Source organism: Quercus robur, chromosome 8 (assembly GCF_932294415.1).
Source record: "Quercus robur chromosome 8, dhQueRobu3.1, whole genome shotgun sequence".
Taxonomy (NCBI): domain Eukaryota; kingdom Viridiplantae; phylum Streptophyta; class Magnoliopsida; order Fagales; family Fagaceae; genus Quercus; species Quercus robur.
Genome location: NC_065541.1, coordinates 24,080,058 through 24,097,012, shown reverse-complemented (window position 1 = coordinate 24,097,012; position 16,955 = coordinate 24,080,058). Strand labels below are relative to the sequence as shown.

At 39.5% G+C, this 16,955-nt stretch overlaps 1 protein-coding gene across 2 annotated transcripts in view; it reads right to left on the bottom strand.

Annotated features, from left to right (window-relative positions):
- The window catches only part of LOC126695048 (uncharacterized), a 33,931-nt gene that overhangs the window by 15,262 nt on the left and 1,714 nt on the right, over nucleotides 1-16,955 (bottom strand). For both annotated transcript variants that reach the window (XM_050391658.1, XM_050391657.1), the window contains exons 3-5: nucleotides 5,022-5,078; nucleotides 3,908-3,935; nucleotides 3,576-3,698 (exon numbers count right to left, since the gene is read on the bottom strand). In XM_050391658.1, the coding sequence (XP_050247615.1) occupies nucleotides 3,576-3,698; nucleotides 3,908-3,935; nucleotides 5,022-5,078 (208 nt within the window). The remainder of the gene's footprint in view (nucleotides 1-3,575; nucleotides 3,699-3,907; nucleotides 3,936-5,021; nucleotides 5,079-16,955) is intronic.

The window sequence follows — 16,955 nt, the reverse complement described above, 5'->3', positions numbered from 1 at the left end:
TCCTATAAAGTGGTCAAACCCTTCTGTTAACAAAATTAGCTTCAACCACAAAACAAAAACAGTAACAACAACAATAACCGCAGCAACAACACCCATCTCTCCCAAAACACAAACCCAAACCCATAAAAATTTTAGAAGCTCCCTCACCTCGTCAGGACTGTCATTGGTGAACAACACCCATCTCTCTGACATGTATGGCGGCGCGATGGGGTAGGTTTTTTTTTTAAATCGGCTGGTTTTTTTTGTGTGGATGCACATGTTTGTGAGTTTGTGTTTGTGTGTTAGAGAAAAGATCATGAGAAGCGGAAGGAAAAAAAAAAAAAAAAAAAGAGAACCCAGAGAACAGGAATGGAAAAAAAAATGCAATCAAACCCAAAAACCCAATGTGAAAAGGAAAGAAAAGAAGAAAAAAAAAAGAAAGGAAGATGAAGAAGACCATACCAACAGCATGAAAGGGAAAAGAAAAATGGAAGAAGAAGAAGACCCGTGTGAAAGGGAAAAAAAAAAAAAAAAAAGAAGAAGAAGAAGAAGACCACCTCACCGAACCCGGTGAGGAAAAAAAAAAGGGGAGGTCAAAAGTTGCGGTTGACTTGACTTGTGGGTCCCTCAGTGTATGTTTAATTACGGAAATGCCATTGAAAACAAAGTTATGGAAACTGAAAACACCTAAAATGTGTTTTCAGTTTCCATAACTCATCACTCAAAAATTAGAGAATTAAGTGCTGGAAACAAAATCCAAACAAGCCTCTCAATCATGGGTCCCGCCATTTTTGAGTTATGGGTGATGGAAACAGAGTTATGAGTTATAGAAACATGAAATCCAAACACCCCCTTAGTTTCTTGAAGGCAAACTACATCACAATTTCATTCCCGTAATAAATTTCTAACTACCAAACATTTCCGCGACTCATTCAAACCTCAAACATTCCATGACACCATTCTTAAATTCATTGAAACTGTAAACTCCCTACTACAACCTCAGTCAAAGAAAAGAAAGCTATCTCCCATCATAATTGACCGAGGAAATCAAATTCCTCAACTCCCTCTTCCCTTTATCCTTGGAGACAGCTTTTCGGTGGGTAGCATCTTTCCTGTGCACCAGCTTGGCTGCCTCAATCTCCGTCTCAAGTCTTTGTAATAGCATAATACATCTCTTCACATGTCGACCCAACGAAAGCCCCATCATCTTATTGAAATCGAGGAGTCTTTGTTTCACCCAATTAGACACCTTCAATGTGTTATCAAACCTCCTCACCTTAGTATTACAATTTAATCCAACCGTCACAACCAACCCCAGAGGATTAATGGACATCAAGGTGGAAGAACTGTCCACATCACCCAAGACCTCAACTGCATAAGCTGTTTCGACCTTAGTCAATGCCAACACCGACTGGTTAGCCTGATGGGAGGTGTCTATCTCTTGAATATCACTTGCACCCTCAAGTTGATCACCTTCATCTCCACCTGGAACACCCCATTCCTCAATCCCAACTCTCGGTGGACTTAGAATGTAATTGGATAGCATAGGACCTTTTAATGCCCTGACACCCTTTGTTTCTACCTTACCTAGTGTGAACGGAGGCTCATCAGCGCAAAGCCCACCAGAAAAAAGACTCTCAGCCTCCGCCGAAGTCTTCGCAGGGCAACCCATATGCTCAGTTGGAGGAACAGACACCAAATTTGTCCTCATGGTGTGGAATAGAGTTGTATCAGCCCTATCTAGTGTCGCCGGTGAGTCCCTGGCATGAAACCCATTGGAAAAAGGACCACATTCCATCATCGGTGCTTTCGCCAGACAATAGTTCATCTCGGTTTAGGTCGCCGAGCTCGCCGCCTTCATCAGGGCTTGTTGTCACGCTATGCCGGCCTTCTCCAGTGGCACTGGTGACTCCTCAGCAAGATCAACATCAGCACTTGTGATGTCCTGAGCATCCAAAGCTTCGTAAGGTGCTTTGGACATCACCAATGCATGGGCTTCCTGAATTAAGAGTCTCGGGTCCCCCAAAGTTGGGCTTTCACCCACTTCCATCCTAATTGGGCCGGTGGGCTCTAGATAAGGGATCACTAGAAGGCCCACTTGAGTACCATCTTGGTCTGAGCCCACCATAGGATATTTGTGAACTCGTGAACCACTAGACCTGTGCTCCCTCTGACCCCTTGTTACCCATAAGGAATTCCTCAGTCCACCTTTATTCCAAACCACCCTCCTTTTTCCTTCCTCATTCACTTCTACAATCAAGCTTTTTCCTGCCTAGTCAAAATTCCCTAGTTCACGTTTTTTTTTTTTTTTTTTCCATAAACATGTTCAATCCAATTTGATTTGAAATTCAACAGAGATCTCCTTTTATTTCCTACCGGATTTGTCTTTCCAACGTTAAACTCCTCTGTACTGCATCGAGAACCCACATCTCTACCTCCTAGAGTCATTGGACTTGGTAAGCTCACCGGCGCTTCGCTCAACATTTTTTGTTTAATTACTGGGTTTTGCTTCTCTAGCTGGTTTCTGCCCCTGACCTGCACCTCATGCCCACGCACCGTATTGGCAAAGGATTTAAAAGGTTGAACCCCTGAGTTATCCTTATGAAGTTGAGCCACAAATTTCGACTGCCCAGTCCCACCATTCACATAGTTTTTAGGTTCCAACATCTTCCTTAACTCTAACCCAAAAACCCTCCATCCATTCTTTGCTCTGCCTACTGGAATAATAATGGACCTCCTAGACCCGCCGACTTTAAGCTCAGTCAACAATAGGAACAAGCCAAAAGAATTGGAGCTCCGTTGGAAGGTGTAGGCTAAATCACCTTCCCAGAACGAATAAAAATACTTCGGACTGATCCCAACGACTATCTGTTCTATACTCTTCATCAGCCATTGTGCCACTTTCTTACCCATGAAGACCGACTTCATGAAGTACCTACTCCGCTCAAAAATCCTTAAAGAAAAATACCATCCCCCTTCCTCTACCACCAGTTGAAAAAGTTTGGATTCAATTAAAAAAATACAAACACCACCCATAATGTAGCAAAGATATTCCTAATGACTATAAAAAAAAACTACAAACACTCTGAAGATGAGAATATTCTTAAACAAATGCTAGCATCAACTGCAAAATACTAGGGTCAAAGTGAAAGCATCATTATTATTTGGAAAGGGTAATAGTGGAGAGATAGATTTTCACTCCAAATATGAGTATGAGCTTTCTAAAATGCTATGAATTTCATGCATCAAAACCTCAGCTTAAACAGTACTTACAAGAAAATTGTAATAACTTTTGATACAAAGATACCATATCATAAAGAAATTTACAGTTATAATGAAAAGAATACATGTTGCCATCTCTACTTTCAAAGTCAAAACTTTATTTAGAAGACAACCTTTTTTTAAATAAAATAAAATAATTAAGAAGACACCATGATGTGGGTCAAATCAAATTTACTATATCAATTAACCAAACTGAAAAAAAAAAAAAAAAAAAAAAAAAAAAAAAAAAAAAAAAAAAAAAAAACAACAACAACAACAACAACATTATCTTCAGGCAATAAACATGTAGAAGCAAGTCAATAGAAGTAACCTACTAGGTCAGCAACAGAGCCACCAGCCATGTATTCCATTATGATCCATAGTTTAGTCTGATGGAGAAAGGAACCATAGTACTCGGTAATATAAGGAGATCGACATTGTGACAAAACAGAAATTTCCTGGCACAAAAATAAGATAGGTGAGAAACCTAATCATTTATGATGAAAAATTGAGCCAATGAGCAGTAGCTCAAATGGCATTTCCTTCCCCCACAAGAATGGGATGAAGGTGGGATTGTGGGTTCAAGACCCACCAGCTGTATAATTGACCCAAAATAATATTATGTAAGATTTTTAAAACCGATTGATCAAAATTGTGAACTTAATACCTTTTGAATGTCCTCAATTTCATCCTCTCTGCAAAAGATAATTGAAAAGCTATATTTAGACATTGCTCATTAAGCAAGACTCAGATAAAGCAATAAGTAAGTGTGAATTATGATGTTAACAAGAAAGAGCTCACTTACTAACCAAGTAGCACAATTAAAAGGAGAAAAAGAAACACATCATCAATTTCTGTATTATAAGGAATATAAGAATTTAACAAAAGGACCTTAACATGATATATATAGGACTGCAACACACCTTAGCTACTGATGTGATAAAGAACTCATAAAAACTCTCAAGAACTTCCATGTTCTTACACAAGAAAATATTAGCACTTCTTTCCTTTTGGTGATAACACAATACAGCTAATTCAATCATAGCAAATAGAGCAACCTCCACATTGATCTAAACAATCCATATAAAGAAGAATACAACATAAGATTTTGGCCAATGAAAACAATTGCTCTGGGTGGCTTATTGCTTTCAACAATGAATTCAGATGGACATACTAAAGATACATGAACTCAAAAGTGTCCCAGATTAGGATATACAAAATAGCATATGTTGGATTCATATAATACCTACCTCCCAGGACATGAGGGTCATTATTAAAGATTTTGGACATTCATTAGTATAATAGGGTTAAAACGTGTAGCACAGCATTCCAAATTTCCAATACAAGCATTGCTCACTCTTATCAAGTTAACAAAAGAACACATTAAGAAATACTGTGGGCAACTTCTGGCAAACTAGGAAGTTTATTCGTTAAGATAGGCTATTTGGATACATTTCAGCAATCTGTATCAAACACAAGATTTACACTCCTTGTTTTGTGTTTTAAACAAGTGAACAAAACATCATTAAGTGCCCATTTAACATCACTGTATTTTAAAAAAAATTCAATTCATGGCACGGGTATTGGACGATCCTGGCATTTTTTACTGCACATTGAGTTGCTCATTTGTTCAAAAGGTTTATATAAGAGAGCATCTGATGCTAGAAACAGCACATTGAGTTGCTCATTTGTTCAAAAGGTTTATATAAGAGAGCATCTGATGCTAGAAACAGCAAGAATCTGAAAAATTAAGAACAAATATGTGGGAAGCTATCACTTACGACTCTTCCAAATCAATTACTTTAATAGCTACTTCTTTGTTAAGCTCCTTATCAAACCTGCAAATCAGGAAAGTCATCAGCACAGTCTGCAAAAGTTCATCAGATTATGATGATAAAACTTCATTGATGAGCCTAAATAAAACTAAATTTCACAAGATGTTCAATCTGTACATGAGGCAATCATGATCAGTCATAAATAAGGACTTAAACTATCATGGGCATATCCATTAAAACTGTACATAGATTTCAATCATAGGCATGCAATAGTATCTAAGAGGGACACAAATGTGAAAATAACATCTCCTATTGCTTCAAGTATAAAACAAAATGTGAATTCCCAAAATTATTTATTTAAAACAGCATGATCGCATATTATGCTCTCATTGTTTCAACAATTTTTTTTTGGAAAACTAACCTGATTTCTTGTGTTTGGTTGCAACCCTAAAAATGAACTAGAAAACATTTTCAAATGTTTGGCTCACATGGAAAATTATTGAAAAAATTTGTAATTCCAAATACACGTATGAACATGGTTGTCAAAAACCTAATCTTGGATCTTAGAATCCCCATAAAAAAGATCCGGATCAGTGTAGAATCTTTCATGGGTTAGGATCTACTTGGGTTCACAAACCTGGATAATGAAATGTAAGACCTTATGATCCTACTCAATAGAATCCTTATGATCCTACTCCATAGAATCAATTTGCATTGGCATAGGATCGTTCATATTGCCTCATAGCAACAAAAGCGACATCCATTAAAGCTATTAATTTGTAATCATGTCTCTCTATGGTGAGATTAGGATTGTTCAGCCCTATTGATCAAGTTGTAATGAGTTTTAAAGGACTTGGCATTTCTCATTATCTTAATACAATTAAAACATTTGCAAAATCTTTGTAACTTTGGAATTGGGATGATTTCCTTTTTGAAGCAAATGACGTATTTGTTAATTTGGAACTGTGTATATTTTTGGTGTTGGAAATTGGAATTTTCAAGTTTGGAATTTGAAGTTCGTCATTTATTTATGTGTTGGTAATTTGGAACTAAGTAGTTAGCACATTTTATGAGTAATTTGTGTCATATTTACTCTTTTTTTTTTTAATGATTCTTTAAGATATGTTAACATTACTATTGATTTTTCATTTTCTTAAAAAAAAAAAAAATGTAGAATCTTACGATTCTTGATATGATCCACAAAAAACCCCTCACTGATCCTATGTAGGATCCCAATCCTAACTACTATGCTTATAAACAAAAACTTTCATTCACAAAAACAAAATCTAATGCTCTGTACAAACAGCATTAACGTTTTTTTGGAAAATTGGTCATTTTCCCCAAAAAAATTCAAAAAAACTATCTCATTTTCCCATGTTTGGTAATGACCTTGAAAATGAGCTTGAGAACGTTTTCTGGTGTCTGGTATGCGCAAATTTTTTATAACATTTCTTGTATAATTCAAAATATATATAACATGTGTATTGCATAAACCCAATTAATGTATAAACAAAAAAACCAAGTATGAAATTGGTTTTCAAACTAAAATTTTGACAACAAAGAGAGCTGTTGCCTGGCTAGTCATTGAGCAAAGCCAACTTCACCATCTACAATATTGCCTATTCCTTCCAATGGCTAAGCCACTCAAAACTACCTCATCATCTCATCCTGTTATTGGAGGTTGTTATTGGCGTTCATCTGAACCTGAAAAATTCCCTTCAGATTTAATCCCTACAACCTACTTCACTTAAAAAATTCACGTCAATAGCCCAAGAAACCTAGGAAACAGAAGTGAAGTTCTTCCTGTCCATTATAGGAGACATGAAAGCAAGCACATATGCCTTTTTCCATATGATAAGGACCCCAGATGGCCCTAGAGACTTTATCAGCTCCTCCATTAATGTGGCTCGGCAGTATGGCTTTCATGACCTTTACTGGAAATATCCAAGCACAAAAAACGGATTTGACATGCCGTACCTCTGGTTGCTCTTTAAAGAGTGGTGTGACAGTCTTATAAAGGAATCTTCTGATTTTGGAAAGCCCTAACTTTTTCTAAGTGCAATTGTTTATTTTGCACCTAAATTCTTCCCACCAAGTGATGATACCATTCAAAGCCATTGAGGATAATTTTATTTTGTTAGTCTAAGGTGCTATGATTACAATGGAAGTGAGGACATTACAGCCACGTTGCTCTATGACCAACCAAGTATGAAAGCAATTTTTGTTTCCCCATGGCCAAAAGAAGATAATATATAAGAGTGATGCACCATGCGAGAGAGAGATTGTTTTCTGAAAAAAAATTTGGAAAACAACTTATAAAAAACAAGCCTTATTTTTGTTAGAGTTTTCCGTTGACCAATTTTTTTTTAACTACCAAATACTGGAAGATGTGGAAAACTATCTTTATAGAAGGTTTTTCATCGAAACAAGCAGAGAAATAGGACAACATTTTTTCTATTTTTTAGGTCATTTGGGAGCATCAAATGGGAAAATAGACACCAAATTTGGAATCTACACGAACAATTAAGAGGGAAAGTAACTAGTTTGAGCAAAAAATGTCATTTTCAAAAAGTCAATGGTTGGCAGGCTAACATCAACCAACAACCAATCATCAGCCAATCTGTGGAGAGAGACTGAGGGGTTGATGCAGTGGGAATACAGATGTATTATATTTTATTTGATTTTATGTATCAAGGGCAATTTTGCAATTTTTTAATATTTTGGAATGGGTTGTGCTAATAGTCCATTAGGTCTTACTTTAGTTTTAATAAAAGCCCAAGAGTCCAAGTCTTATTAGGGTTTTAAAAAATCCTAGTTCTACTAGGAATAGGTATTTAAAGGATTGTAATGCTTTCTATTGAAGATGAAAAATAATAATATTTTTGGACTTTAGAGCTATGAAGCTTTGTTACAGTTTGTGTGATGCGAACTTCTCCAAGGTGTGATGCCAAGGAACCCTAGAAAGTCTAGGTGTGATGCCTAGAAAGTTATCTTTTCTTTAATTTTACCATTACTGTTCACAGCACTATTCACAGCAACCCAAATTCTGATTGTTCTCCTTTGTTTTATCCAAAGCCTACTAATCCTTGCCCCTTTTGGAAACCCTATAATCCCTATTATTTTCCAGCCTTTCCCCCACCAAAATCTAACCGTAAACCCTCAAAACCTAAGTGCTACCAGATCTACCCCAAGAGTTCTAAATCAGATTTTGTAGTTCCCCCTTGTCCTATGTCAGGGGTGAAGAAATAGAAGTTGCCAATAGGAAAATTTAAGTGTGGATTTTATTTGTGATGGTTAGTTTAAAATGTAACATTCAGGAAGATGTTTCCCACTTGTAAAAAGTGGAAAACGTTTTTCGCTCTATTGGGCCTATTTTTAGTTGACTACAAAAAATGTATTCCATTGGCTTGTGTTTTCCACCATACCAAATACCAAAAAATGTAAAAATGTTCCCCCCCCCCCCCCCCCCCACAAAAAAATTGACTTACAACCAACAAGGATTGTAATGCTTTCTGTTGAATATGAAAAATAATAATATTTTCGGACTTTAGAGCTATGAAGCTTTGTTATAGTTTGTGTTATGCAAACTTCTCCAAGGTGTAATGCCAAGGAACCCTAGAAAGTCTAGGTGTGATGCCTAGAAAGTTATCTTTTCTTTAATTTTACCATTACTGTTCACAGCACTATTCACAGCAACCCAAATTCTGATTGTTCTCCTTTGTTTCATCCCAAACCCTACTAATCCTTGCCCCTTTTGGAAACCCTATAATCCCTATTATTTTCCAGCCTTTCCCCCACCAAAACCTAAGTGCTACCAGATCTACCCCAAGAGTTCTAAATCAGATTTTGTAGTTCCCCCTTGTCCTATGTCAGGGATGAAGAAATAGAAGTTGCCAATAGGAAAATTTAAGTGTGGATTTTATTTGTGATGGTTGGTTTAAAATGTAACATTCAGGAAGATGTTTCCCACTTGTAAAAAGTGGAAATCGTTTTTCGCTCTATTGGGCCTGTTTTTAGTTGACTACAAAAAATGTATTCCATTGGCTTGTGTTTTCCGCCATACCAAATACCAAAAAATGTAAAAATGTTCCCCCCCAACCCCCACCCCTCCAAAAAAATTGACTTACAACCAACAAGTCAGCACACTGTCAACTGGCTGTGTGAATCAGGGAGGTGAGTGGAGAGAGAGAGAGAGAAGTCAGCACACTGGAATAACGAACAAGAAAATTTGTGTAAATAAAGACATTATTCATTCTTCTGTAGCATTTGCCATAATGTAAGCCCAACCTAAACAAACCTCCAAAACAGAGGAAGCAAGGATCATTGACATGGATTTAATTAGGCAGATTATTAGTAACAAATACTTTTGCCTATAAGTTCCCAACACTGACAGGCATTCCTAAATAACAATCCTCATTCAAAAACTAATGTGAAAATACAAAAATATACATATGCCTACATGTGCGTACAAACCAAAGCCATTCAACCATACATCTCTTATTCCATCTTCTCTCATAGGAATAGGTATTCCTCTTGTGTGTGAACTGTGAAGATAAATATTCCCCGGCTCCTCCAAATCCCAAATGCATGATGCACCTATATCAACCCGACATAGATTTCTAGTATGGGATCCATATTAAAATCATCAGCCAACATTTGTTTTAGATTTTTGCCCATAACCACATCTATAGTTTTTCATCCTCTATGTTACAATTCATTGTTTAAGTCAAAGGTTATCTTCATCAGAACCCACGAAGGCCTTATCAGTTGCTGACAAGTTCAAATCTTAATAGTTATTGATCTTTGAGTACACCAAAAAAAACCTAGAATTATTGAAGCTTGAGATTTTTATTGTTTTCTTGATATCATGGAACCCCACCAAGGCAGGCCCCTTTGGACCCACTCCTAGGGAGTAAACCATGAATATACAATCCCACCTACCATAACCGTGTATCAAGTAATCCATAGAAACTCCTAGTGGGGATTGAATCCAAGATGTCTACGTCTACAATTCATCCCAAGCCTCCAACCACTAGACTGCACCCTAACGGGTAGATTTTTATTGTTATAAGATCTTTTTCTTTTATTGGTAAGTTATTGGCATGCAATGGGTTAAGCACCCATGATAGACCCCCCACCCCGTTCTTACAGAAGGGGGGGGAGGTTCAAATGTTGAGCTATAGCTAATCAGAATTATTATTGTTTGGATGTGCTTAAACTATGACTTTATGTTATATTATAGACAGCACTGTATTTCTAAACATAAGCATTGATTGTTTAAAAAAATTGTGTAAGTATTGATTAGTAGCTACAATTTTACAAAATTAATATTACCATCATTATGAATATTAGTTTTTAATGTCAATAGTGCCCTTGTATGTTGATAAATATATTTTAATGTGAAATATACACTTTTTTATCGCTCTCCATTGTATTATTACTTTAAAAAAAAAAAAAAAAAAGGGCTTTCAGTGCTGTATCAATATCTGTGTCACAAAGTTAGATGCTCAGGGAGAATATATCCTTCCATGTTGGTCGTGTTTATGTACTTTATCAAACATTAGATTGATCATTGGAACTTAGTTGATCAGTAAAAACTTTATGGTTGTTTTTCTACAAAGTCTCAGATTGATATTTAGTTAGAAAGACATGCCTGAGCTGTATCAAAACGTTATTGCAGTGATAGAAAGACATGCCTGACCTCAAACAGTATGACCTCACCACCCCTCCCAACCCTTCTTCCCCCCCCCTCCATCCCTACTATATCTGGCTCTTTGTAGAGATTTTGATAGAACTGAGCCACCTGAGCTTTAACAGTAGAATCGTCCTCATATAAGACCCCATCAACCACAATGCTTCTAATGTGATTTGTTCTTCTATGAGAGTTCGCTAGTCTATGAAAAAATCGAGTGTTGTTATCTCCCTCCTTCACATACAAAGCACGAGACTTTTGTCTCCAAAAAGTCTCTTCTAAAGCAGCTAAAGCTGCAATATCACCTTTAACCTGAGTTCGACGGGACTCTTCCTCATTAGAGAGGCCCCGCATTTCTTCCTTAGAATCTAGACCCAATAATTCAGCCAACAAACACTTCTTCCTAAAAGCCAAATCTCCAAATTCCTCCTTATTCCACTTCTTAAGGTCTTCTTTCAAAGCCTTTAATTTCTGAGCTAGAACAAAACTAGGGGAGCCCAAAAAGCTATACCCCTCCCACCAAAGTTTAACTCTCTCGAGAAAACCCTCAGATCTAAGCCACATATTCTCAAACTTAAAAGCACAGCGACCCCTATCCACTCCACCAGCTTCCACCAAAAGCGGACAATGATCGGAAATAACACGAGGGAGCACCCTTTGAGACACATTCCCAAAATGATCCACCCAATCCACACAAGCAAGAGTCCTATCAATACGGGACATAGCCTGCGGCTCAGCATCTCTAAACCAGGTGAAAGATGCCCCGTCCAATGGAAGATCCACTAAATAATTATTCTCAATAAAGTTCGAGAATGCGAACATGGCTGGATTAAAAGAATCACAACCAAGCCTCTCGCAGGGGTATCTAATAATATTAAAATCACCGAATAAAAACCAAGCTGTGTTCCACCTGGTCCGAACCCTGGACAGCTCCTCCCACAAAGCAGCCCTATGATGATCATCATTAGGACCATAAAGACCAGTGCAGACCCATTCAAAACCGTCCAACACTCCCCTAAAAAGAACACTAACAGAGAACTGACCAACAGATACATCAATTTTCTCGACCACCCGTTTATCCCAAATCAACAAAACCCCCCCAGATGTTTGAACCGCATCCAATACCGCCCAATCAACAAAGGGACTACCCCACAAGCTTCGCACAAGAGCAGAATTTGAAGAAGCAAGCTTAGTTTCCTGCAAACATACAACATCACATCTCCAATCCTTCAAAAGATTCTTACAAACCTCTCTCTTTTGAGGGTTATTCAACCCCCTAACATTCCAAGAAAGAAGTCGTAAAGACATTAATAACTACCAATAGCCCCTGGTCCTGACGACGAACCTCTATTCCGAGAGACAGTCCCATCATAATTCACTGAAGAAAACAGACCCCTCAATTCCCTTAAACCTCTCTGACCAGCTTTAACAGGTGGCCTAATACAGCCACCATTGGCAACCTCAATACACTCCTGTTCTAATAAACGAAATAAAGCCACACAATGAGCTTCATGTTTAACAATAGGAAAACCCACCAACTTGCAGAAGCTCTTCAACATTGTAGACACCCACTTCGAGTGTTCCACCTTAGATGCATCAAACTCACTTACCTTATCCACCGTGCTCAACACCAAATCTTCAGCTACCCTAGGGACCCAACAAGACAACGGCGCACACTCTAGTGGACTGCAGTTGTACTCCCCAATACCGTCGGCATACACAGCTACCGACTCTGTCATACCCGTTTGGGAATCACACTTCTCTTTATCACTTATGCTTAATAACTCTGTGAAAACGTCCTCCACCTCCTCCGACCAAGGAACTCCCTCCCTACCAACAAAGTTCAAAGGAGAAAACTGCCCAAAACTATTGGAGTCCACCGTAAGCATCGGATCAACCCCAATCTGCCTCTCACCCTCTCGAACTGACAGGGGAACCACCGAGATAGGGGCGCGAACCTCCAGAACTGAGCTAGAGGGGAAACTCGTCCTTATCGGAGCCTCAGAACCCGCCGCCGGCGCCTCCGCCGTAGTCCCTGGCTCCCGATCTGACTGGGGAGCCACCGAGATAGAGGCGCTAACCACCGGAGCTGGGCTCGACGAAGGTTTCGCCCTCACCGGAGCTTCCAATCCCTCCATCGGCGCCACCGTCGCTACCCCGGGCTCCGTTGAAGACTCGCCTGACCCACTCAGCTCCTGAACCAGATCGTGCAACCCATTAGGATCGCAGGTCAGTTCAGACTCTAACTGGGTTTTATTTTTCAAAGGGAGAGCTAAGGTAGCTTGGGCTTGGGCTTGGGCTTGGGATTTAAAAACCACAGGCCCAACAGCTTTAGGCCTTTGTAACTTCACTTTATCCACCCAAGAGACATCCGGAGTGGACTTGTGAGAGTCCAATGGCTTAATCCAAGACACCACCCTTTTACCCCCTTCAGATAAAGACACCCTCAACGCCATGGTGTCAGTAGTCACTTTGAACATGCAGTCACGCGTGGGTCTAACAGATTTTTTTTTAGAAACTGACCCAGCAGCAGCTTCGCCCTTGAACACGTTATGTCCCAAATAAGCTCTAGAATTTTCAAAATTCCTCAACTTCCGCTGGTTGCCAGTATTGAAAAGTTTCTTCCCATCAAGTCCACCGCCATCCATTTGGCCACCACCAGCAGCTCCACCGGAAATCCTCCCTTCCACCCCAACAGTGTTCGAACCTGCTAGGAAACTATCTAATGCTCTTGAAAACAAGCTCCACCCAGCCCGGTTAGAACTCGCAGGTACCATAACACAACCACGTCGAGCTCCACCAAAAAACACAGCTAAATCCACAAAAATACCAGCCTTATTCGACCTTCCCCGGAACTCGAAAAACTTATTGTTCTCTCTAAAATGTTTGTACAACAAATCCTTTCCTGGTACCCAATCACGAATATCAGCAAAGCAAGAGAGGACCCATTTCATTCCCTTGCGACTCAGCCAAACGGAACTTTTAAAATTCCGACGACTTTCATGTATAGCATAAGAATCGTCCCTCCCACCGTCAAAAGAGAAAGAAAAAGTTTTAGAATCAATACGAAAGAAACCTATACTACTCCCTCTAACCTGAGGAGAAAGATTAGGAACAGAGATAGGGAGAGGCACATTGGTTGGAAGAGGTGTGAGTGGATTGGTATTGGGTGAAATGTTATTGGTAATGGTATTGGTATTGGTTGGTCTAGGCAGAGGAGGTGGATGCAATGGCAGGACAGAGGAAGGTGGGGTGGACAATGCAGAGTTTAAAGGTGGACAAAAAGGGTGGTAAGGCAAAAAACCAAAAGGTGGTGGGAATGGTAAAGGGAAGAAACCTGGGAATAGTGGGGGTGACAGGTTGAGAGGCTGAGGTACAGGGGGAAATAGAGGAGGGATAGTTGTAGGCTGAGTAGGGATGGAGGGGGGGGGAAGAAGGGTTGGGAGGGGTGGTGAGGTCATACTGTTTGAGGTCAGGCATGTCTTTCTATCACTGCAATAACGTTTTGATACAGCTCAGGCATGTCTTTCTAACTAAATATCAATCTGAGACTTTGTAGAAAAACAACCATAAAGTTTTTACTGATCAACTAAGTTCCAATGATCAATCTAATGTTTGATAAAGTACATAAACACGACCAACATGGAAGGATATATTCTCCCTGAGCATCTAACTTTGTGACACAGATATTGATACAGCACTGAAAGCCCTTTTTTTTTTTTTTTTTAAAGTAATAATACAATGGAGAGCGATAAAAAAGTGTATATTTCACATTAAAATATATTTATCAACATACAAGGGCACTATTGACATTAAAAACTAATATTCATAATGATGGTAATATTAATTTTGTAAAATTGTAGCTACTAATCAATACTTACACAATTTTTTTAAACAATCAATGCTTATGTTTAGAAATACAGTGCTGTCTATAATATAAAGAAGAGGTGATCCAGGTTTTGATGGAGATGGAGGGGGATAAAGCTCCTGGACCAGATGGTTTCACCATGGCTTTTTTTCAAAAATGCTGGAGAGTGGTGGAGGAGGACGTTATGGCTGTTTTTGAGCACTTTCACAGGTATTCAGTGTTTGAAAGGTCTTTAAATGCCTCGTTTCTCACTCTAATTCCCAAGAAAAATAATGCTATTGATGTTAAGGACTTTCGGCCTATTAGTTTGGTAGGGAGTGTGTACAAGCTGCTGTCTAAGGTGTTGGCAAATAGATTGAGGGTTGTGCTAGATAGTCTCATCTCTGAGTCCCAAAATGCTTTTGTTGGTGGGAGACAAATTTTGGATTCAGTGCTTATTGCTAATGAGTGCCTAGACAGCAGATTGAAGAGCCATGTGCCCGGGGTGGTTTGCAAATTGGACATTGAGAAAGCCTATGACCATGTGAATTGGGACGCATTGTTTTACTTATTGGCTAGGATGGGTTTTGGGGTGAGATGGAGGGGGTGGATTAAGGCTTGCATAACTACTGTTCGTTTCTCTATTATTGTGAATGGATCCCCGGTAGGCTTTTTTGGAAGCTCTCGTGGGTTGAGACAAGGTGATCCGCTATCCCCTCTTCTTTTCCTCTTTATTATGGAAGTTCTAAGTAGGCTGCTGAAGAAAACTGAGGATTGTGGTCTACTTCGTGGCTTTCGTGTGGGGCCTACTAACTCTATAGGGGTACGCATTTCACACTTGCTGTTTGCAGATGATACCATTTTGTTTTGTGATGCGTCTAGAGATCAGTTGTTGTCCATTAGGCTGGCATTGACTAGCTTCCAAGCTTTTACTGGTCTGAAAGTTAATGCGGGGAAGAGTGAGATTGTTCCTGTTGGGGAGGTTGAAAATATAAATGTGTTGGCTGCCATTCTTCGTTGTAGGGTGGGTAGTTTGCCTTTGAAGTACTTGGGTATGCCGTTGGGCACCCCTTACAAAACAGCATCTATGTGGAATCCTATTTTGGAGAGGATGGAGAAGAAACTCTCGGGTTGGAAGCGTCTCTATTTATCTAAGGGGGGTAGACTTACCCTGGTGAAGAGTACTCTTTCTAGCCTTCCTACGTACTATCTATCCTTATTTGTCATTCCTGTAGCTGTGGCTGATAGATTGGAGCGTATTCAGAGGAAGTTTTTATGGGGATCTTCAGAGGAGTGTTTCAAATATCCTTTGGTGGCTTGGGAGAAGGTGTGTTTACCGATAGCTTTGGGTGGTCTGGGGATCAGGAAGTTAGTGCACTTTAATAAAGCATTGTTAGGGAAATGGTTATGGAGGTTTGGGCGAGAAGGCACTCATCTTTGGAGGAGGGTTATTGCTTCTAAATACGGTGAGGGTCAAGGGGGGTGGAGTTCTAAAAATTGCAGAAGGGCTCACGGTTGTGGTCCATGGCGTGGTATTCATGATGGTTGGGAGAGCTTCTCCAACCATGTGTCCTTAGTGGCGGGGGATGGCTCTCGTATTCTTTTTTGGCATGATAAGTGGGTTGGAGATAACACGCTTAATAGGCTTTATCCTCAGTTGTATGTGTGTTCTAACGACAAGGAAGCTTACATTTCTGATGTTCTATGCTACCAAGAGGGTCGTAACGATAGAATCTGGAATTTGAGATTTCATAGGAACTTTCATGAAAGGGAATTAGGGACTGCCTTATCTTTCCTTGAGTTCATTCAATCTCGGATCCCTAGGGGTGGTGGGAATGACACCTCTCATTGGTGTCTCAAAGGGAATGGCATGTTTGATACCCGGTCCTATTACAATATCATTAGGGGTGCAGCTGATTCCAATTTTCCGTGGAAGGGTGTTTGGAAAGCTAAGATCCCTAGGAGGGTGGCTTTTTTTGTGTGGACAGCGGTTCATGGGCAGATCCTTACTTTGGATAATCTTAAGCTTAAGGGGCGCATTTTGGTGAATAGGTGTTGTATGTGCCATCGGAATGAGGAAACCGTGGATCATCTTCTCCTCCATTGTCCGGTAGCTCACTCTTTGTGGGTTTACATGCTTCAGATCTTTGGGATACATTGGGTCATGCCAGGCTCTGTGGAAAGCTTGGTGTATTGTTGGAGTTTTTGGCTAGGAAAAATTAATTCAGACATATGGAATATGATTCCCGGCTGTTTGATGTGGATTGTTTGGATGGAAAGAAATCGGCGCTCTTTTGAGGACACTGAGAAATCCTTGGCTCAATTACAAGCTCTGTGCCAGAAGACTTTATTTGATTGGTCTAGGTGTTGGGGCTTCTCGGAATGCTCCACTATCTTAGAG